At 36.2% G+C, this 24,704-nt stretch overlaps 1 protein-coding gene across 2 annotated transcripts in view; it reads right to left on the bottom strand.

Moving 5' to 3' along the window:
- Positions 1–24,704, bottom strand: part of LOC132554845 (serine/arginine repetitive matrix protein 2-like) — a 167,106-nt gene that overhangs the window by 70,833 nt on the left and 71,569 nt on the right. For both annotated transcript variants that reach the window (XM_060219204.1, XM_060219277.1), the window contains exon 4: positions 8,479–8,646. In XM_060219204.1, coding sequence (XP_060075187.1) covers positions 8,479–8,646 — 168 coding nt within the window. The remainder of the gene's footprint in view (positions 1–8,478; positions 8,647–24,704) is intronic.

Raw genomic sequence — 24,704 nt, 5'->3', positions numbered from 1 at the left:
GGGGGTTTCCCCGGGTACACCGGTTTCCTCCCACACTAAGACCCCTCCCACGCTTCCATCTGAGCCAACAAAAGAGTGAATAATTTAAGTTGGAAAAACTTTGTAATTGTTGTAAAATAAAGATTATGTATTTATTTTATTTATTTATCACTGGAGTGATGAATTTAACAATTAACATTCTATGTTACCCTTCCACCCCACACCATATGGAATAGCATGTACGCCAAAATAAAATAAATATTCTTCATTTATCACTGGTATCTGGACAGTGGTCAGAACATACACAGCCATGTTACCTCACAGTCATTGTTTATTTTGAAACAGGCCAGGCCACATTGAAAACCTCTCCTGGAATAGCAGTCTTGCATCCTCATAAAGGTAATAGGCATGCACACAATATCTATTAAGGAACATCCTAGGAAATGATTTTCTGTCTAATGTCTGGAGCATAATGCAATTTAGAAAACCTTAAATTCAGAAGTAACCAAAACCACATTTACAAAATTAAATGTGATTGTATATCTCTTTTATATATGTACAGGAGCATTCTGGTAAAATCCAGCTTTATATGCACTCTCTATCACTATTGTGACCTTGTTTGACAACAGTGGCATGTTCTGTCATGATGACTGTAGTGTTAATCAAGATACATTTAGTTGTCTGCAGTGTTTGTAGGAGTTAAGTTGATGACAGTGTTTGTATGAGACATTGAGTTGATGACAGTGTTTGTATGAGACACTGAGTTAAGTTAATGACAGTGTTTGTATGAGACACTGAGTTGAGTTGATGACAGTGTTTGTATGAGACACTGAGTTGAGTTGATGACAGTGTTTGTATGAGACACTGAGTTAAGTTGATGACAGTGTTTGTATGAGACACTGAGTTGATGACAGTGTTTGTATGAGACACTGAGTTGATGACAGTGTTTGTATGAGACACTGAGTTGATGACAGTGTTTGTATGAGACATTGAGTTGATGACAGTGTTTGTATGAGACACTGAGTTAAGTTGATGACAGTGTTTGTATGAGACATTGAGTTGATGACAGTGTTTGTATGAGACACTGAGTTGATTGATGACAGTGTTTGTACGAGACATTGAGTTGATGACAGTGTTTGTATGAGACACTGAGTTAAGTTGATGACAGTGTTTGTATGAGACATTGAGTTAAGTTGATGACGGTGTTTGTATGAGACATTGAGTTGATGACAGTGTTTGTATGAGACACTGAGTTAAGTTGATGACAGTGTTTGTATGAGACACTGAGTTAAGTTGATGACAGTGTTTGTATGAGACACTGAGTTAAGTTGATGACAGTGTTTGTATGAGACATTGAGTTGATGACAGTGTTTGTATGAGACATTGTTTGATGACAGTGTGTATGAGACACTGAGTTAAGTTGATGACAGTGTTTGTATGAGACATTGAGTTGAGTTGATGACAGTGTTTGTATGAGACATTGAGTTGATGACAGTGTTTGTATGAGACACTGAGTTAAGTTGATGACAGTGTTTGTATGAGACACTGAGTTAAGTTGATGACAATGTTTGTATGAGACACTGAGTTGAGTTGATGACAGTGTTTGTATGAGACACTGAGTTGAGTTGATGACAGTGTTTGTATGAGACATTGAGTTGAGTTGATGACAGTGTTTGTATGAGACATTGAGTTGATGACGGTGTTTGTATGAGACATTGAGTTGAGTTGATGACGGTGTTTGTATGAGACATTGAGTTGATGACAGTGTTTGTATGAGACATTGAGTTCATGACAATGTTTGTATGAGACATTGAGTTGAGTTGATGACGGTGTTTGTATGAGACACTGAGTTAAGTTGATGACAGTGTTTGTATGAGACATTGAGTTGATGACAGTGTTTGTATGAGACATTGAGTTGATGACAGTGTTTGTATGAGACACTGAGTTAAGTTGATGACAGTGTTTGTATGAGACATTGAGTTGATGATGACAGTGTTTGTATGAGACACTGAGTTAAGTTGATGACAGTGTTTGTATGAGACACTGAGTTGAGTTGATGACAGTGTTTGTATGAGACACTGAGTTAAGTTGATGACAGTGTTTGTATGAGACATTGAGTTGAGTTGATGACAGTGTTTGTATGAGACACTGAGTTAAGTTGATGACAGTGTTTGTATGAGACATTGAGTTGATGACAGTGTTTGTATGAGACACTGAGTTGAGTTGATGACAGTGTTTGTATGAGACATTGAGTTGATGACAGTGTTTGTATGAGACACTGAGTTAAGTTGATGACAGTGTTTGTATGAGACATTGAGTTGATGACAGTGTTTGTATGAGACATTGAGTTGATGACAGTGTTTGTATGAGACACTGAGTTAAGTTGATGACAGTGTTTGTATGAGACATTGAGTTGATGACAGTGTTTGTATGAGACATTGAGTTGATGACAGTGTTTGTATGAGACATTGAGTTGATGACAGTGTTTGTATGAGACATTGAGTTAAGTTGATGACAGTGTTTGTATGAGACATTGAGTTCATGACAATGTTTGTATGAGACACTGAGTTGAGTTGATGACAGTGTTTGTATGAGACACTGAGTTAAGTTGATGACAGTGTTTGTATGAGACACTGAGTTGAGTTGATGACAGTGTTTGTATGAGACACTGAGTTGATGACAGTGTTTGTATGAGACACTGAGTTGATGACAGTGTTTGTATGAGACACTGAGTTGATGACAGTGTTTGTATGAGACACTGAGTTGAGTTGATGACAGTGTTTGTATGAGACACTGAGTTGATGACAGTGTTTGTATGAGACATTGAGTTGATGACAGTGTTTGTATGAGACATTGAGTTGATGACAGTGTTTGTATGAGACATTGAGTTGATGACAGTGTTTGTATGAGACACTGAGTTAAGTTGATGACAGTGTTTGTATGAGACACTGAGTTAAGTTGATGACAGTGTTTGTATGAGACATTGAGTTGATGACAGTGTTTGTATGAGACACTGAGTTGAGTTGATGACAGTGTTTGTATGAGATACTGAGTTAAGTTGATGACAGTGTTTGTATGAGACACTGAGTTGATGACAGTGTTTGTATGAGACACTGAGTTAAGTTGATGACAGTGTTTGTATGAGACACTGAGTTAAGTTGATGACAGTGTTTGTATGAGACATTGAGTTGATGACAGTGTTTGTATGAGACACTGAGTTGAGTTGATGACAGTGTTTGTATGAGACACTGAGTTAAGTTGATGACAGTGTTTGTATGAGACACTGAGTTAAGTTGATGACAGTGTTTGTATGAGACACTGAGTTAAGTTGATGACAGTGTTTGTATGAGACACTGAGTTAAGTTGATGACAGTGTTTGTATGAGACACTGAGTTAAGTTGATGACAGTGTTTGTATGAGACACTGAGTTGATGACAGTGTTTGTATGAGACACTGAGTTAAGTTGATGACAGTGTTTGTATGAGACACTGAGTTGATGACAGTGTTTGTATGAGACAAGACATTGAGTTGATTGATGACAGTGTTTGTACGAGACATTGAGTTGATGACAGTGTTTGTATGAGACACTGAGTTGAGTTGATGACAGTGTTTGTATGAGACATTGAGTTGATGACAGTGTTTGTATGAGACATTGAGTTGAGTTGATGATGGTGTTTGTATGAGACATTGAGTTGATGACAGTGTTTGTATGAGACACTGAGTTGATTGATGACAGTGTTTGTACGAGATATTGAGTTGATGACAGTGTTTGTATGAGACACTGAGTTGATGACAGTGTTTGTAGGAGTTAAGTTGATGACAGTGTTTGTATGAGACATTGAGTTGATGACAGTGTTTGTATGAGACACTGAGTTAAGTTGATGACAGTGTTTGTATGAGACACTGAGTTGAGTTGATGATGGTGTTTGTATGAGACATTGAGTTGATGACAGTGTTTGTATGAGACACTGAGTTGATGACAGTGTTTGTATGAGATACTGAGTTGATGACAGTGTTTGTATGAGACACTGAGTTGATGACAGTGTTTGTATGAGACACTGAGTTGATGACAGTGTTTGTATGAGACACTGAGTTGATTGATGACAGTGTTTGTATGAGATGAGTTGATGATGACAGTGTTTGTATGAGACACTGAGTTGAGTTGATGACAGTGTTTGTATGAGACACTGAGTTGAGTTGATGACAGTGTTTGTATGAGACATTGAGTTGATGACAGTGTTTGTATGAGACACTGAGTTAAGTTGATGACAGTGTTTGTATGAGACACTGAGTTAAGTTGATGACAGTGTTTGTATGAGACACTGAGTTGAGTTGATGACAGTGAAACACTAACTTATTGATGACACAGCAATCTTTATCTTCAAATTCAATCAAATACTTCATTAAAGTTACCAAAGCTATTTATACATGTGTCGATGTTCTAGCTAGCCATCATCACCACTGTTATTTAATTTGTATAAAAAGTCTCACGTTCACCATTACTACATTCACACTACTCTCTAAACCTGGCAGGTTTTCTCTGAGGAAATCTAGCCATGTCTGTTGAGATATTTCTCTGAAATATTTTTTTTTCTTTTGAAACCGATTCATTGGGTTGGATATTCGTCGAAAAAGAAAAGATCTGATTCAGCTTTTGGACTCTTTGTATTCACAAGGAAATGCAGCTAAAAAAGAAAATTCTTTTTATGATGGATTTGGTCCCCTAACAGAATTACCACATCAGATAAAATAAATGGGTATTTTAATCATTGCAAACAGTGTAAATTTATGGTGCTACCTTAAAGGGGTGTGCTCATTAATCTAACATATAAGATCAATTTTCCTTTGAATTTGTGATAAGAATATGCAGCATGTGTGACATGCACTGCTCGCAGTTATTAAATAGAACCTAGACAGAGCTGGTTGTGGCCGTTTCAGAGCTAGACAGTTGATTTTGACCTTATTAATCTTCCTCATGTGCTCATTATGCCACCAACCCTATAAAACAAATTTGATTATTGTTCCCAAATTAACACTACATATATTTCTTATTGAGGAAAAGAACTGTCTGTTGACAACTTCTGGTAAATCAACAGTTAGTAGTGTCACCTCAGACTAGACAAACTGTGGTACAACGGACCTAAACTGTCCCTCAGCTGATCAAACAGCAGTTTGTGGTGTCACCTCAGACTAGACAAACTGTGGTACAACGGACCTAAACTGTCCCTCAGCTGATCAAACAGCAGTTTGTGGTGTCACCTCAGACTAGACAAACTGTGGTACAACGGACCTAAACTGTCCCTCAGCTGATCAAACAGCAGTTTGTGGTGTCACCTCAGACTAGACAAACTGTGGTACAACGGACCTAAACTGTCCCTCAGCTAATCAAACAGCAATTTGTGGTGTCACCTCAGACTAGACAAACTGTGGTACAACGGACCTAAACTGTCCCTCAGTTGATCAAACAGCAGTTTGTGGTGTCACCTCAGACTAGACAAACTGTGATACAACAGACCTAAACTGTCCCTCAGCTGATCAAACAGCAGTTTGTGGTGTCACCTCAGACTAGACAAACTGTGGTACTACAGACCTAAACTGTCCCTCAGTTGATCAAACAGCAGTTTGTGGTGTCACCTCAGACTAGACAAACTGTGATACAACAGACCTAAACTGTCCCTCAGCTGATCAAACAGCAGTTTGTGGTGTCACCTCAGACTAGACAAACTGTGGTACTACAGACCTAAACTGTCCCTCAGTTGATCAAACAGCAGTTTGTGGTGTCACCTCAGACTAGACAAACTGTGGTACAATGTACCTAAACTGTCCCTCAGCTGATCAAACAGCAGTTTGTGGTGTCACCTCAGACTAGACAAACTGTGGTACAATGTACCTAAACTGTCCCTCAGCTGATCAAACAGCAATTTGTGGTGTCACCTCAGACTAGACAAACTGTGATACAACAGACCTAAACTGTCCCTCAGTTGATCAAACAGCAGTTTGTGGTGTCACCTCAGACTAGACAAACTGTGGTACAATGTACCTAAACTGTCCCTCAGCTGATCAAACAGCAGTTTGTGGTGTCACCTCAGACTAGACAAACTGTGGTACAATGTACCTAAACTGTCCCTCAGCTGATCAAACAGCAATTTGTGGTGTCACCTCAGACTAGACAAACTGTGATACAACAGACCTAAACTGTCCCTCAGCTGATCAAACAGCAGTTTGTGGTGTCACCTCAGACTAGACAAACTGTGGTACAACGAACCTAAACTGTCCCTCAGCTGATCAAACAGCAGTTTGTGGTGTCACCTCAGACTAGACAAACTGTGGTACAATGTACCTAAACTATCCCTCAGCTGATCAAACAGCAGTTTGTGGTGTCATCTCAGATTAGACACACTGTGGTACAACAGCCCTCAACTGTCCCTCAGCTGATCTAACAGCAGTTTGTGGTGTCACCTCAGACTAAACAAAGGGACTTGTTTTGCAAAGAAGGATTTAAAACTAATTCTGTTACTTTCCATTTTGAACTATATCCTTCTGGCCCCAGTGGCTGAGAGCCAGTGTTAAAACAAAGTTGAATCACCTTTACCACCAAATGATGCTCCACACCAAATTTGGAAAAGGTTTAATCATTCCAATAGAAGACCAATTTTAAAGAATTTGCTAAATTTCCTCTTTTGGTCCCTGCTCCTCAAGCTTGATTCCAATTTTAAAGAATTTGCTAAATTTCCTCTTTTGGTCCCTGCCCCTCAAGCTTGATTCCAATTTTAAAGAATTTGCTAAATTTCCTCTTTTGGTCCCTGCCCCTCAAGCTTGATTCCAATTTTAAAGAATTTGCTAAATTTCCTCTTTTGGTCCCTGCCCCTCAAGCTTGATTCCAATTTTAAAGAATTTGCTAAATTTCCTCTTTTGGTCCCTGCCCCTCAAGCTTGATTTCCTTCCTGAAGCTGCTTCTGACCATTTTTTGCTGACACAATTGCAGTGGATTTTGGAGCTGGTATTTTTATAAGCACATAGCTGGTTTTGCCAGTTTTTCTGAAAGGATGATTTACCATTGGCATTTACAATATCAGAGTATATATATATATATTTGCTGCAATCTATTGTATGAAATGAGTAGAAACTTGTTTACTGAATATCTACAAATAGCGTGAAAGTGTTTGGAAGGGTAATGGAAAATACAGCTGTATCTATTTGATTTCTTGTATTTCATTGTCAGCATAAACAACCACACAAAAACCGGCTAATTTCTGATCATTTGTCGACTTCAAAAAATAAAAAATCTAGTAAGTCATCTACTTATAATCATGATCCAATTTTTGATACCTAATATTGGTTGAATATACTCATTTTGTTTTCCAATTCATACCAAACAAGCGAGTCGCACAAACGTGTTTCACTAGGTCTATATGTATTACTAAGGAAAAAGGCATTTACACAGTGACACCTCAAGACCTGATGATGATCTGGAAGCACTTTTCTGCGATGTCTCTAGATGTCTTGACAGCAGAAAGAGTTGAGAATCCTTTTAAGGAAGTCAGGAGTCGAACATGATGTTCCCTTCTGTATTTGAAGGGAAACAATAATTTTGCGACAGATTACATTCTACACGAGAGAGACAAAATCATTAAAGTCAGTACCCAATGCTTCTGTATTAGATCGCAGCATTCATCCATAAGCTCCAATATCTAAAAATATTTTTTATAAAATTTGAGTAATTGGTTGCCATGGAGATCAATATACCAATTTTGATGAAATATAAATATCATTTTTCCCCCCAGATTTACAAATATTTTAGGCCCGTTTCATTTCTTATTGTCATGAGGAATTCTTTTGGGGCATTTTCGTTCCACTTTCAAATATCATTTTCTGTTAGATCCATGTTTGTACTAAATATCACAGAGTTCCGAGTGATTAAGAATTACTCAAGTCATACCATACTTGCTGTTTATAGTGATAGTTAGCTGTTTTTGACTTCAAAATGTTAATATACAATTTAAGTGATAAGGGGACTCTTTCGTAGGGAGATCTTGTCTATCCATGAGAAAATTCTATTAGATTTAAGCCAATAACTTAGCTGTTGGTTGATTTTAAGTGTGAATGTAACCCTCAAATGGAAATTCAAGATATTTTGTAGAAACAGATTTCTACAGAAAGAGAGAAAAAGTTTGGGAAGATGAAGTTTTTTGTTGTGGTGTGTGAAATATTCTCGTTTAGTAACAGTAACCTTGACTTTTAACCTCTATACCTGGAAAGCAATATGAAACAAGAATTTTAAGCAAGGAAGCGATGTGTGAAAGTACCAACTGTCAGGAAGCTCTTAATGAAGTTTGATGGTTAAACAGAACTAAAACCATCACACACACTCTGGTTCACATTAGCCATGAACGACAGCAACGATCCTTATACACTACCTTTTCAAGCTTCACAAACAATGAAGGTATCAAGTTTTAGACCAACTGATGGGTTCACGGATTAATTCTAAATTTTCCTTACCTGTACTTTTTTTGGGCCATGGCCAATGCCTTGGCTGCGTCTTCCTTAGCCTTGCGATCAGGATCAAATGAGGACCCATCCACATAATGCTCACTGATGCCAAATGCCTCTTTGAGCCGAGCATTTTTCTGTTGTGTAGCCTCTGCAATCTGATGACTTTCCTTTGCTCTGTAAAATATAAAATCAGACAATTATAACAAAATGACATCATTCATAAATAAAATACAAAAATAACTTGTTAGATTGTAATGAAGAGAGTAAACTTTTTCTTTATTTATTGAGTGTATCCATGACGTAAAATTATTGCAGTAGAAAAATATACTTTCCATATGCCAAACAGATATTCTTGCATCGTATCTAAATATAGAAACGTATACCAGTAACAAACGTAGATGTCTCATAAGAAAGAATTACTATGAGCCATTGATAAACCCAAAGGTATCGGGAAATCTATCACATCTCACAATGAAAATTAACATGTGGTCAAATGGCAACAATTTCCAAATATTGTTGCGTCCAAATTAACATCATTAAGTAAAATACTACTTGATCTGTTTCCGAGATACTTTTAGAACAACAGATGAGAGAGTTTAAAGTGCTAAACAAGCCAACAAAAAAAATCTTTCCGAAAATAATTCAATCAGCTTGTAAGAATTTTGGGAATTTACAAAATCAGGTATTTTTGTTGCAGCACTTAATTTCGTTGATATATCTTACTCTAAAATTCATTTGTACTATAGCTGAAACTTGTTGTCTCCAAATCGCTTGTGTCGAAATTCTGTTAAAGTCAAATTTTCAAGTCCTGTTTTTATCCTATTTATTTGTAATTCTAGTTCAATGACTCAAATTTCATTCAGTCAAAATTTCAGTCAAGATTTTTCGGTGCCTTCAATGGTAAAGCAAGGGAGAAGTCATTTGTTGTCTCGAAATTAATTTTTTCGTCATAACATTGACATGTCTGCTGACGAAATTGGTCAATACATAAACAGAGTAGAAAGTCACCTGTGTATAACACATGGCTAATTATGGTATACCAGTCCATTGTACACACAACACTTGGTCTCTTGCGAATAATTACTACGTTTTTTATCCAATCAAAAGGTTGCTTCTTAATTAGTGTTGCACGCTTAAAAATGAAACCGTGAAACCATTACAGACTTTTTGACGATGTCTGATCCTCACAATTCCGGGACGGAGGACGTGAGTGCAAATGTAGTTGATTGGTGATGTTGTTACATGTTTTGTTGTTTGGTTAAATAAACAACTTCGGGAGAAAGCAAATTCGTTTCTTTCTGTTTATTTACTGCCATTTCAAATAACAGATTAAATTACGCTGTTTGTACCATGGTGTACCTTGCTATCATAGCCTGTACTTTGTTCAACCATAATCAACATCAGGAAACTGATATCCTCAACCTTATTTGAATAATTTGTATGAATTGAAATTCAGATAAGTCGAAATATTTTTCACTGTCCCTTGAATTTCAAGATTACAAGTTTCAATCTTATTTAGTTCATATCCATTTTTATCATTTCGTGGACATATAAATTCATGGTTATTAAGTTAACACAAATTCAATGAAAATAAAAACAAAAATGAACGGTTTTACAGCACTAACTTTACAATTATAGATTTGTTTGTTTAAAAAAAAATGAAAAAATATGTCAATGTATGTGTAAAATAGGATGATTTTTGCTCGAAATTCTGAAAATTCCTTACGATGTCAATGGAAATAAAGAATTTTTTTGAGTATCAGTGTTTTATTATTTATTTACATGTGAAATTATCCCACGCGTGAAAATCACAAAGAATGATTACTATTCATGGCTGGTGATTGACTATCAATATCATACCGTTCCAAACATATATACTTCGTAGAATTCGTAACAATGTTCCGTGCAAGCAGTTTTTAGTAATCAATGTCCCTTTTATATTCAAACAGTGACAAGATTTAATCAACCAATGGTAGTTCAAGTATATAAAATAGTGTTTCCCTTTAATTACAAGGCAAATAAGATAGACCGGAGTGCAATAAATTTGATGGATAACTAGGTAATGCTGAGGTCAATGGGAGGTTATCATACAATTCTATTATAAAATGATGTCAGGAATGAAAATTATTACCATTGCAATTGAAGATATGACAAATTTGTTACTTTCTAGTCCATGTTAAATTATCCAAAATATATATGTATACAAACTGTCTCTCCCAGAGTTGTCAAACAGGTTTGTTTATCACATCACTCATAAGAACCTAACACACTAGATAAATATTAGATTCATATAGCAGATCTTGTACCTAACACACTAGCTATGCATCTGTCTCATATAGCAGATCTTATACAGAACACACCAGCTATACATCTGTCTCATATAGCAGATCTTATACAGAACACACTAGCTATACATCTGTCTCATATAGCAGATCTTTTACCTAACACACCAGCTATACATCCGTCTCATATAGCAGATCTTATACAGAGCACACTAGCTATACATCTGTCTCATATAGCAGATCTTATACAGAACACACCAGCTATACATCTGTCTCATATAGCAGATCTTATACAGAACACACCAGCTATACATCTGTCTCATATAGCAGATCTTATACAGAACACACTAGCTATACATCTGTCTCATATAGCAGATCTTTTACCTAACACACCAGCTATACATCCGTCTCATATAGCAGATCTTATACAGAGCACACCAGCTATACATCTGTCTCATATAGCAGATCTTATACAGAACACACCAGCTATACATCTGTCTCATATAGCAGATCTTATACAGAACACACTAGCTATACATATGTCTCATATAGCAGATCTTTTACCTAACACACTAGCTATACATCTGTCTCATATAGCAGATCTTATACAGAACACACCAGCTATACATCTGTCTCATATAGCAGATCTTATACAGAACACACCAGCTATACATCTGTCTCATATAGCAGATCTTATACAGAACACACTAACTATACATCTGTCTCATATAGCAGATCTTATACAGAACACACTAACTATACATCTGTCTCATATAGCAGATCTTATACAGAACACACCAGCTATACATCTGTCTCATATAGCAGATCTTATACAGAACACACCAGCTATACATCTGTCTCACATAGCAGATCTTATACAGAACACACCAGCTATACATCTGTCTCATATAGAAGATCTTATACAGAACACACTAGCTATACATCTGTCTCATATAGCAGATCTTATACAGAGCACACCAGCTATACATCTGTCTCATATAGAAGATCTTATACAGAACACACCAGCTATACATCTGTCTCATATAGAAGATCTTATACAGAACACACCAGCTATACATCTGTCTCATATAGAAGATCTTATACAGAGCACACTAGCTGGAATCTTACACCCCTGACACTGATTGTATACAATGTATGACTTGTGGAATCTTACATCGATGTCACAGATTGTATACAATGTATGACTGGTGGAATCTTACATCGATGTCACAGATTGTATACAATGTATGACTGGTGGAATCTTACATCGATGTCACAGATTGTATACAATGTATGACTGGTGGAATCTTACATCGATGTCACAGATTGTATACAATGTATGACTGGTGGAATCTTACACCTCTGTCACAGATTGTATACAATGTATGACTGGTGGAATCTTACACCCCTGACACAGATTGTATACAATGTATGACTGGTGGAATCTTACATCGATGTCACAGATTGTATACAATGTATGACTGGTGGAATCTTACATCGATGTCACAGATTGTATACAATGTATGGCTGGTGGAATCTTACACCTCTGTCACAGATTGTATACAATGTATGACTTGTGGAATCTTACATCGATGTCACAGATTGTATACAATGCATGGCTGGTGGAATCTTACACCCCTGACACAGATTGTATACAATGTATGACTTGTGGAATCTTACATCGATGTCACAGATTGTATACAATGTATGGCTGGTGGAATCTTACATCGATGTCACAGATTGTATACAATGTATGGCTGGTGGAATCTTACATCGATGTCACAGATTGTATACAATGTATGGCTGGTGGAATCTTACACCTCTGTCACAGATTGTATACAATGTATGGCTGGTGGAATCTTACACCTCTGTCACAGATTGTATACAATGTATGGCTGGTGGAATCTTACATCGATGTCACAGATTGTATACAATGTATGACTGGTGGAATCTTACACCTCTGTCACAGATTGTATACAATGTATGGCTGGTGGAATCTTACACCTCTGTCACAGATTGTATACAATGTATGGCTGGTGGAATCTTACACCCCTGACACAGATTGTATACAATGTATGGCTGGTGGAATCTTACACCCCTGACACAGATTGTATACAATGTATGACTGGTGGAATCTTACACCCCTGACACAGATTGTATACAATGTATGACTGGTGGAATCTTACACCCCTGACACAGATTGTATACAATGTATGACTGGTGGAATCCTACATTGCTGTCACAGATTGTATACAATGCATGGCTGGTGGAACCTTACATCCATAATCTGAATCTTATACAGTCTATAAGTACAAAACACTGGTGAAGTACACAACACTTGTGAAGTGTAGTACAGCATCAGTACCACAACAGGAATTGTCTGTATAGTTATTTATGCATGAACCAGTGATCAATGCTATATCAATCTTTCTAGCTAGGCCGGAAGATCATCACATAAATTCATTTGTCTACTTATAATCCATCAAAAAAACGTTGGAAAGCTCTGTCACCCTTCATGGATAATTCATAATGATTAATGCTACAATTCCTGCCAAATTGAATTTCATAAGCTAATGATATTATTGGTTAGAACTTATTGTCTTCTATAGGATTAAACTGTGACACAGATTGTGTGTAACAAACGAAGGTCCAAAACAAGAGACTATTTCTGTGTCAGAGATTGTGTGTAGGAGGGAAGGGTCCAAACCAACAAACTAGCAATCTATTTCTGTTAAAGTGATCGTGTTTAGAAGGTGAGTCTCCAAACCTACAAGTGAACAATGAATTTCTGTGTAAGAAGTCATGTGCAGGTGGCAGGGCCAGAGCAGATAGACCAACAATGTATTTCTGTGTAAGAAGTCATGTGCAGGTGGCAGGGTCAAAGCAGATAAACCAACAATGTATTTCTGTGTAAGAGGTCATGTGCAGGTGGCAGGGTCAAAGCAGATAAACCAACAATGTATTTCTGTGTAAGAAGTCATGTGCAGGTGGCAGGGTCAAAGCAGATAAACCAACAATGTATTTCTGTGTAAGAAGTCATGTGCAGGTGGCAGGGTCAAAGCAGATAAACCAACAATGTATTTCTGTGTAAGAGGTCATGTGCAGGTGGCAGGGTCAAAGCAGATAAACCAACAATGTATTTCTGTGTAAGAGGTCATGTGCAGGTGGCAGGGTCAAAGTAGATAAACCAACAAGGTATTTCTGTGTAAGAAGTCATGTGCAGGTGGCAGGGTCAAAGCAGATAAACCAACAATGTATTTCTGTGTAAGAAGTCATGTGCAGGTGGCAGGGTCAAAGTAGATAAACCAACAAGGTATTTCTGTGTAAGAAGTCATGTGCAGGTGGCAAGGTCAAAGCAGATAAACCAACAATGTATTTCTGTGTAAGAAGTCATGTGCAGGTGGCAGGGTCAAAGCAGATAAACCAACAATGTATTTCTGTGTAAGAAGTCATGTGCAGGTGGCAGGGTCAAAGCAGATAAACCAACAATGTATTTCTGTGTAAGAAGTCATGTGCAGGTGGCAGGGTCAAAGCAGATAAACCAACAATGTATTTCTGTGTAAGAAGTCATGTGCAGGTGGCAGGGTCAAAGCAGATAAACCAACAATGTATTTCTGTGTAAAAGATTGTGTGTTGAGGGTGGATTTATGTTAAAGATTGTGTGTTGAGGGTGGATTTATGTTAAAGATTGTGTGTAGAGGGTGGATTTATGTTAAAGATTGTGTGTAGAGGGTGGATTTATGTTAAAGATTGTGTGTTGAGGGTGGAGTTATGTTAAAGATTGTGTGTTGAGGGTGGAGTTATGTTAAAGATTGTGTGTTGAGGGTGGATTTATGTTAAAGATTGTGTGTTGAGGGTGGAGTTATGTTAAAGATTGTGTGTTGAGGGTGGATTTATGTTAAAGATTGTGTGTTGAGGGTGGAGTTATGTTAAAGATTGTGTGTTGAGGGTGGATTTATGTTAAAGATTGTGTGTTGAGGGTGGAGTTATGTGTGTTGAAAGATTGTGTGTTGAGGGTGGATTTATGTTAAAGATTGTGTGTTGAGGGTGGAGTTATGTTAAAGATTGTGTGTTGAGGGTGGATTTATGTTAAAGATTGTGTGTTGAGGGTGGATTTATGTTAAAGATTGTGTGTAGAGGGTGGATTTATGTTAAAGATTGTGTGTAGAGGGTGGATTTATGTTAAAGTGTGTAGAGGGTGGATTTATGTTAAAGATTGTGTGTAGAGGGTGGATTTATGTTAAAGATTGTGTGTTGAGGGTGGATTTATGTTAAAGATTGTGTGTTGAGGGTGGAGTTATGTTAAAGATTGTGTGTTGAGGGTGAAGATCCAAACAAATACAGCAACAATGTATTTATTTCTGTATCAAGAGACTTAGTGTAGGAGGTGAGGATCTAAACCAAACAACTGATGTATTGCTGTATCAGAGATGCATCCAAACCAACAGACGTTCACTGTTTGTATTTTCTTTTCCATCCCAGTTACCAATCATGATCAGGGAAGATTCTTTATTTGTCAGGGCCCTCTCCCAAGATGGTTGGTAAGGAATACAATAGGATAGGCCATGATGTTTTTTGTGTCTCACTGACTTTAAGTGTTTGGACCTTGTCAGAGTCATACAATGACAGAATTTGTATACGAACAAGGTGAACAGATGTTGAGGCTGACTCTGGGTAATAAATTCTCTGACATACTTGACTTGTGTATGGTAAAACAGACAACCAAACAGAAACATAATAAACATTGGGTATGTGACTGCACTGCGGAGGCAACAACAGTAAAATTCACTAGTAGGGAAGATATTTTCAAATTTCTTCTCTATTAGAAAACTTGCAGGGGGAAAGGTGGGGGATTTATATTACATTTAAATGAGGGAGTAGAAGCATTAATGAAAGAATCTGTTACAAAGAAAAAAAAAATTAATTTCTGTTAACAGATAAAATTCAAATGAAAAAAGATGGATGGCAATCTTACTGGATCTGATTGCCCGACATGACAAGACAATGGATCTGATTCTCTGACATGACAAGACAATTAATTGACCAAGACTTAAAGGAATGGTTAGCCTGTTACAATTTTGACTGTGTTGAGGTCGTTCTGCAGCATGTTAGGGTTAAGCCACACAGTTAGATGCCACTTTGAAATATACCCAAATCCTACATATCAGTTATGATGACAGTTGTGAACACCAGTATCCTTACATATACAGTTGGATAGTAAAGTTTCATGTTAAATGTTATGTTATTATTAAAGACTGAGTTCATTTATTCATAACATATTATAAATATGATATAAACGTACAGAGCCTACTTCTAAATGCCAAATGATATCAAATTTTCAGGAATACAATCGTGAGCGGCAATATTATGTTGTAACTGATGACAGCGATGGGACGCCTCTAGATCAAACTAGATGTTACAGTCAGATGATGGTGACCTTTGACCTATATATATGATGCAAGTTTATACATTACAAACTTTACACAGGAGAATAATTCTACAGAACTTAGGCATACCTAACAAAAATATTCCTGTTCATGTCCTACAGTAAAATGATATATATCTATACGTCGTAATCATATATTTTCACGATCCCAGGACAATAAACACAAGTATGAATACCAAAACTGATACACTATCACTATATAAGCTTAACAGCAAGTCCAAACAGTACAAACGAATATCTGAACAAGATATTTAGTCTTTTTTCCCCAAGTTTTGGTTGATTAATTGTCTGTTAAACGATGAAATGATCTAAACTTTTGTAACGAGACTCAGGAAGAACCTCCACAAGTCTAAGTAACTATTTTGACTCCCTCACCAATCCACAAGCTTATAAATAACCTTTACTTATCATTTTTGCTGTTCAACTGATCAAAATGTCGATAAGGTCATGATGAGGTCATGTAACGCACGAGTCATGGTCAATATCTAAAGATCATATATGAAAAACTACTAAACAATGTGGTTTTTAACTGATTAGTTCTCCATGTTTCCAGGAATAGAGATCTACAAGCTGCGAGTCCTGATAGAACCATCTGACACACGCAATGTTAGAGATTTTCTCTAGACACAAGAGGATTGAAGATATACTGCAGAATGAGATCGCTCACATCAACCAATACCTGCTCCGAACAGTGTGCCAAAACCTTCTACTCCCTCATTACCTATAGTCTGCTAGCATGCATACTTTATATTTCTTACAAAAGATCGGCAAAGACAGCTTTATTGATAATGTTCTGGAAATGAAACTCGTCCAGCATCAGATACAGCCTTGTAATCTCGGTGAATTAGGAAACGCTTGTAACCACACATCACTCACTGTTACAGTGTACTGCACGCTTCAAGTTCCCACTGTAGATTTTATTTGCCGAGTTAGGTAAATAGCATTTTGAAAATTATTTAACTGTAAAGTAATTAAGACCAATTTAACAATTTCCATAATCCAATAATGTCGTTATTGCTTCTGACAATGTACTATAATGGTACAGAGTACGATCTGATTTCATTAACACTTTAACCGTAACGTTTCTGGAACATATTCATGCATTGATCAATAAGTAAAAATACTTCTGGTAACTGACCAGATAGATTTAGAAAATGTGTTAGAATAACTATCAAAACATCACACAATATCCTTTTAATTTTTCATATTTTATGTAGCGCTGTTGTTTCTTAGTAAAAGATGAAAACAACCGAATTGTAATTTATCAGAGTAGAAAAACACCATACTTATAACAGTTTAACAATACATGTAAAACTGCACCATTTTGTCTAAAATTCTGATAAAATATTCCTTTGATTTAGTAACCAAGTTTTTTCAATCCTGAGAGCTAGCAAAGTATAGAAACATATGGTATCATAATATAATTGGTGTTCCAGTGGTTTTAAATTCAGTGGAGTTTTTCAGTCTGACATAAAGCTGTGAAGTAAACGTACGTAGAGAAAACTGGAATTTCAATAATCACATTCTGAACTTGTGATGACTTTGACGAAAATTACATGCATACAAAAAAAAAGTGTTAAGACCATATTTTCAAAGAAAAATCACATAATTAGGAATGTTAATGGTGATCTGAGTTGAATGAGACAAACATTTCACCTTAATGGTGATCTGAGTTGAATGAGACAAACATTTCACCTTAATGGTGATCTGAGTTGAATGAGACTAGCATGTAAACACAATGGAAAAACAGTGCTGTAAATTCTTTCATTAGCAACATTGTCATAGATGTATTTCCCACTCAGATTTTTCATTAGTAACAAGGGCCGTCAGAGATGGGTTATGCTCCCCATTTGGGACAAAATTCAGGTATGAAAAATAACAAACAGCAATAAGAGTGTTACGATTCTTATACACTGCCCTGCTACTCACTGAGATCTATCTTCCTAGGAAGTTTTATGTTAATACCTCTTACAGTTTTAGTGTAATGCTCCAGACAAAATTTAAGTATGAAAAATAACAAAGGGCAATAACTGCTTAATAATGTGAAAGAAAGTGGTGGTTCTGGTGCACTGCACTTCTCCTTGTTGAGATCTATCTACCTTTGATGTGTTCAGTTGATACCACATACAATTTAAGTGTAATGCTCCAGACAAAATTTGGTATGAAAAATAACAAAGGGCAATAACTCCTAAATTATGAAAAACAGAGTAATGATTCTGGTTCACTGTACATCTCCTTGTTGAGATCTATCTACCTTTTAAGTGTTATGCTGTTACCTCTTTGGTATAGTTTTTGTGTTATGAACCCAACAAAATTATGACAGACGGATGGACATACAAACAAAGCGGTGACTATATGGTCTCCCGTTGGGGAGCATAAAATGATGACCACGGTAAACCATGGCTGTAAGTCGATCATGATTGTATTTTGCCAGCAGGCATCAGACGGTAGGAACAACTTCCGAATAAGAAAGTCTGATAGGTCTTTTCTTTAGCTGTTGTCATTGCCTCTATATCGGTACTACATATTGTTTCAGACTTGTAATAACTTTAGACTTAATTTTCAGTTGAATTCTCTTACATTATACCTTCCCTGAACACATTAGTTCCGAGATTTTCTTACAAATTGTGGAATTTATTTTGTAGGCAATCCAGATGTCGCCTCTCTGTACTTTAAATGTACTGTATGACCTTTAGCTGCCACTTCGGTTTTAGAGAAAATGGCACATTGATTATCCCAGGATCATTTGTTAAAGGATAACGGAAAAGAAATTATCCAAGTGAAAAGAGGGGGGGTCGCTCTTCAAGTACTATTTGAAATGGGCCATTGGGGAGATAGCTAAATTCCTTGAAAAATCCCAATGGTATCAATATAGAACACTTTAACTACTTATAGAATAGGTTATAAAATTCCAACAGCAGAAGTACCTCCATTGGGGAAATCTTCGTTGTGGAAATCTATAGAGGTTATACTTTTACGCAAGAATAACTTATATGTGTACAGCATGGTTAGAGGACACTGCTAAACACCAGCAACACTGGGCTTCACACCACCAATACACTGTGTACTCCCCATGGAAACAAAGAACCACTTCTCCACATTAGAATTAGCACTATCTCCAAAGAAACAAGCATCCTCCCACAATAAGTACAACAGATATGGAAGCAGGAAAGCTTAAATATTACCATTCATGTAATTTATGACAGAGTTTTTTCTTCTAAAACTAGAAAGTTTTTCTTTGTATCTACATCTTCAACAAGAACATTCACCCAACTCATATTCGCTTGTCAATATTATTAGCTCCTAATTCATTTTATAAAACCAGATCGCATGCAGCTTTAATGAAAATGCAATTGAAAATAATTGGTTAGACTGCCCTGACGATCAAACGGAGAGACTGGCACTTACAGTTGCCCTGATGAGGATGTGGAGGAGATGGGAGTGAGCAATTCAGTGACACTCAAGTTTGGGAAGTTAAGGGATTCTAAGCATATCAAGAAACAGTTGACCTACATGTAGCTTTAGATGAGGTTAATCATTCAAAGTGAATTACTAGGCTAGACAGATCTTAAAGTTTCTGGGATGTCAATTAGGTCAAGATGTTCAGATCCAAGGGTAAGGCTTCACACTTGTGCTGTTAAATCTTCACTTACAATTAGTTTGTAACTAACAACTAATGTTTTTGTCTCCTCTGCCCCATTGCAGGCTTCTTTTTTTGGAATAAAGACAAGACTTGTCATAAACAAATGACATTTTTCTCTTAAGATCATATATGTAGTAAACCAGAAAATCAAACCAAATGATATCGAGAAACCATTTAAAAATGTTATGACTTTACAGAGTATTTATTTGTCCGATTCTACAACTTGTAATTCCAGGAAGTAACCATATCTAATATTTACAAACAACATATCTAACACCAACTTTCATTGGATACTAGCTGAACAAAACAGCCAATCAAATTTGGTAATTCTACAACAAATTAAGTGATTTTACAACCAATTAATTGATTTCACAACAAAAGCTTCTTTGATTTATAAACTTTATTCATTTTGCAATAACGGCAAAACAAGCTGTCTATATAAATCACTCACATGAGACTTAACGTAAAGGGAGAGAACTGGAGTACCTTGGGGAAACCTACATTGCAAATCATTTCATGTAATGGTATTCTTTTATTCACAATTATTCACAATTATTCACAATTTGTCACAATACGTACTGATCATTACCGTTAACCTGGGCAGGATAATCTTACAACTAGACATGATAATCAAGGTGTGATGGGCCGGCAGATTTAGACAACGAGCTGAGATGCAAGGGAATCCTTACCAGTAAATCAATCAGATGAAACCCTCCAACCAAACAAGGCAATTACACTGTCATGTGTGTAAGGTAGGCATCGTGTTACATGACTAGGGATGTCCCACGATCGGGTGAACATTACGTAAGGTACATGCACCAATCTTAATCAAATTAATAAAACGTTTCTTGCATCACGTTACATTCATTATTGCCATTTTTTTTATTTTCTAATTACTATTGAATATGCTTGCAGTATCGATAGAATGAACAAAAATCAGTAAGTTGTTTCTTTGAAGTGAAATGTCGGAAGATACCAGGAGGCGATGTATCTTGCACATCACTGTAAGTATAGAATCCTGATTTCAAACACGGGAAAATTGCCCGAAGCTGTGTTCAATTAATAGAAAATAACTTATTTATATGACACGAGTCTAAATGACCTGCGTCACTCATCTACTCATCTATGTTATAGACTATAGGCTCGAGACATCATTGAGATCTGTGACCTTCAAAGTTGGTCAAGGACAAAGGTATCAATATTATTTTGAAGATACCATTTAAGGAAAAGGTAATGCTTTGTCTGCTACGATGTTTTTATTTGAAATTTTGTGTCTTTCAAATGTTTCTATCTCTAACACACACACGCACGCACGCACGCACGCACGCACGAATGCACACATGCACACACATACACACACACACATACTGTGCCTAATATAGGTTTTTTTCAAGGTCAGTGTCCTTCAAATGCTCCTGTCTTTCACACATCCATTTGTTTCCTGGAACTATCACTCTAACAAAGTCTCATTAAAAATGGATGCCATTATAACCGCCAGTTCACCAAAACAAAATAATCTTTACTAATCTTGTTGTACACAGCTGCTCCATGTTTTTGATACTACCTCCCACACGCTGGTTTGTGGTAGCACTGTCTGTAAGCATTTACACAAGTGCAAATATCAGAAAATCTGCAAAACTTCTTCATTTCATAAATATAGATTTTCATCCCTGAAAATATTTGATCCCGCAGAAAGGTGAACCCTACTTGAATATAACAGCTATCGTGAGAATCAAATTATTTCACTATAAAGTATCCCTCTAATATATCTTCATCTCATATCCCCCCTAAGATTTCACTGTTACCGGCAATGAATGCAAGGTCTTGGCAGAATTTGAAATAGAAATGTCTAAAATTATTGAATTTTGAAGAGGAATATCTCATTACCACAATTGGAAAATTGAATCGTGGAGATGATATAAATCTTGGTGAGAAGCGTGTTGGGTGTTGAGAGAGAAGCATTCTCCCCAACATCACTGGATTATCACTAGGACTTAAGACAGGGATGTCCACGATAATAGTAATACAGTCCGAGCCACTGGTGACCACTTGTCATTTTTCATTCTCTGCTAGCTACTTCAAAAGAATTTCAATCTTCAAGTCACTATCAGAAGAAATAGTATTTGTTTGTTTCGTATTAATATCAACCTTATCTACACTTACAATGTGTCTTTGTTTGCTTGTAGTTTTCTCAAATCTATTTTGAAAGTTGATGAAATGTAAAATAAATTTTTTTTTTAAAAAGATGAAAATATCAGTAGAAAATTAAACATTTTTATCAAGATATTTCCAAAAAGTGGATTGAATGGGCATGAAAAATAGGTATAACAGGAATTGATTTCCATGACTACGATAAAGAAGAGTGTAGTTCATAGCATTTAACGGTGATAATAAAGATATTAAACATTTAATAGTTGAAATATTGAGTATAAATTTCAAAGTGGAAAAATCAAAGCAAAATCATCGGACATGAATCCCAGAATTAGAAGTAATTGATAGAGCTGTTAGATGTAATTGGGGAAGTCTTCTGTTTTACAATAGACACTTCAATACAATGATAACACTAACAGGTGCTGTGTGCTCCATCTGTCAGCCTAGTTAAGTCCCTTATTTGGCACAATATCAAAATTCTTATTTAATCATATCTGTTTTCAATCAATGAAACGAAAGAAAATAGAAAACAATCAGGAGATCTTTTCTTGCAAAGTGTTTTTTTTTGCTAATGATTTTTTTCCTAGAGTAGAAAAATTCCATGCATATTCTTAACAAACACTTTAAACTGTTCTGAACTGTTAAAGTTTAAAGGAATGAAAAAAATCACTTAACATGCCAAAAAAATATTTGATAAAGACATGTATTGTTACTGTACTTGATAATCTTGATGACCTTAAGTAAAGGAGTGCCAACATGTTAATAGTGATTAAGTAAATTTGTGTTTATAGTTTCTTTCATTCTAATAAAACACAATTACATTTCCTTGATAGCAACACTACGACAGAATCAGCTACGGTATGAGTCAAAATTTGACAACTATAATTTCTTGTATTTTCTTTTTAATTTGATCTTTTTTTTTACAAAATACTCAAAATTTTCAACAACTTTTATGGAAAAACCTATACCTATATATGGGGTTTATCAGTAAAAAATGACATGACACACCATCATTACATTGTACCGAAACTTAAACATAAATGACTTTCTTTAAATGAATGATAAATTTGTGAAATGTTTATCTTACAAAACTACAAATTTCACTTTTTTCATCAATAATCACAAATTCCTGTTTTCTAAGAATCAAACCTAGATATATTTTTTATAAAGAAAGCAAGACAAAACAGAGATACAGATGTGCTGATCATTATTGGGACTGAAATACATCAATTGGATGTTTTTTTCCGCTAACATGAAAGTCTACATTTCTCATTTCACAAACAGAAATTTTCTTACAATAAAGGGACAGGAAATGTATTTTTCAAATAAAAAAATTTGTAATGAAATATTATGAAACTTATAAAAAAGACATACATATAAGATCCCAAACAACTAGAAATTCAATTTTTTGTTGCAAAAATCTAAAATTTCAACATTTTGATGTGATATAACCCTGTATGAGATACTGAGCTGCATATCTGAAATGTGAATCCGGCACTGGAACCATTCAAATCTACAGCTATTAACAACTTAATTAAGATATAAAGTGATGGTAAAACATTAGCTGTATAATTGGCTGCCCTGACATTGATGATAGGATAATTAAGCTATAAAGATATGCATCATAATTGAGTTTGCTGCAATATAAATCAATATTTCTTGTATTTGACAATCGAAGGATTTCTGAAATCACCTGCATCAATATTGTGGCATTTACAGCGAACAATACTAAATGATAACTGAACTTAATAGGAGATTTAAAATCATAGCACAGATATCTTTGGCAGAACGGCATAAAAACTTATTTTTAAGTTTTTATGCTGTTCCTTTGTGACAAATGTCGTGATGCCCGAGATAACAAAGCAAGTGTTGTTTACGCACTTTTCTCCTCTATGAGAATTTTGAAAAGTTGGCAGGTATGCCTGCATTTAGTCAAAGATACACTGAATACTGAGTTTACACTGTCAAATAGTTTAAGGCATCTATCAAAGCTCTGAGAATATAATGATATTCAGGTGGAAGTTGAAATCTGGATTAAACTAAAACATGATTCAGAAGATGGGAGGTAGGGCTTTATGGGAAATGAGAGTAACCAAAAAGTAGGTGATAGAGAGGAGAAAATAATACGTACACATACACATCAAAAGATCCAAGAGGGATGACGGCAGCAGCCTGAGGCCCACAAAGACACTCCTGGGACGAACGACACTGGGGTGAATCCACTAACGAGTTTGCTGGACATCTCGGCAGAACACCGTGAATTTGTTCCCAGAATTCATCAAATATACTCCTATGTTTACTTTGACACCGAGCCCCACCGTAAAATTCTTTCACATTAGGGAAATTGTCCGTGTGACATCCATGACTATTTTTTTCCAGAATGAGAACTTTGCGACGTTCTTGATGAGGACACAGAGCTAGACAGGCACTACTTTGCTGTGAGGAATACTGGTAGACTCGAGTACTGAGAGTGCTTACTGATCCGTGGCTCTCCATCTTAGTACTTGGGTGTAACAAAGAATCACAGGTCTACCAAGTCCCTTTATCGCTGGTCACCACACCAGACCTGCGGTCCATGGTATCTCTACCAGGTAGATGAGGTGTTGCTATAGTGCTATAGTTACAATGTAATACCTGACCTATGTAGTAGCTACTACAGCCTCCACTACTGACAACACACACACCACACTGTGCAAACTCTACAGCTGTC

Source organism: Ylistrum balloti, unplaced genomic scaffold (genome assembly GCF_031769215.1).
Source record: "Ylistrum balloti isolate Yb309-2 unplaced genomic scaffold, AGI_CSIRO_Ybal_v1 Utg369566, whole genome shotgun sequence".
NCBI lineage: Eukaryota > Metazoa > Mollusca > Bivalvia > Pectinida > Pectinidae > Ylistrum > Ylistrum balloti.
The sequence above is the reverse complement of the archived record's forward strand: the minus strand, read 5'-3'. Positions and strand labels throughout refer to the sequence as shown.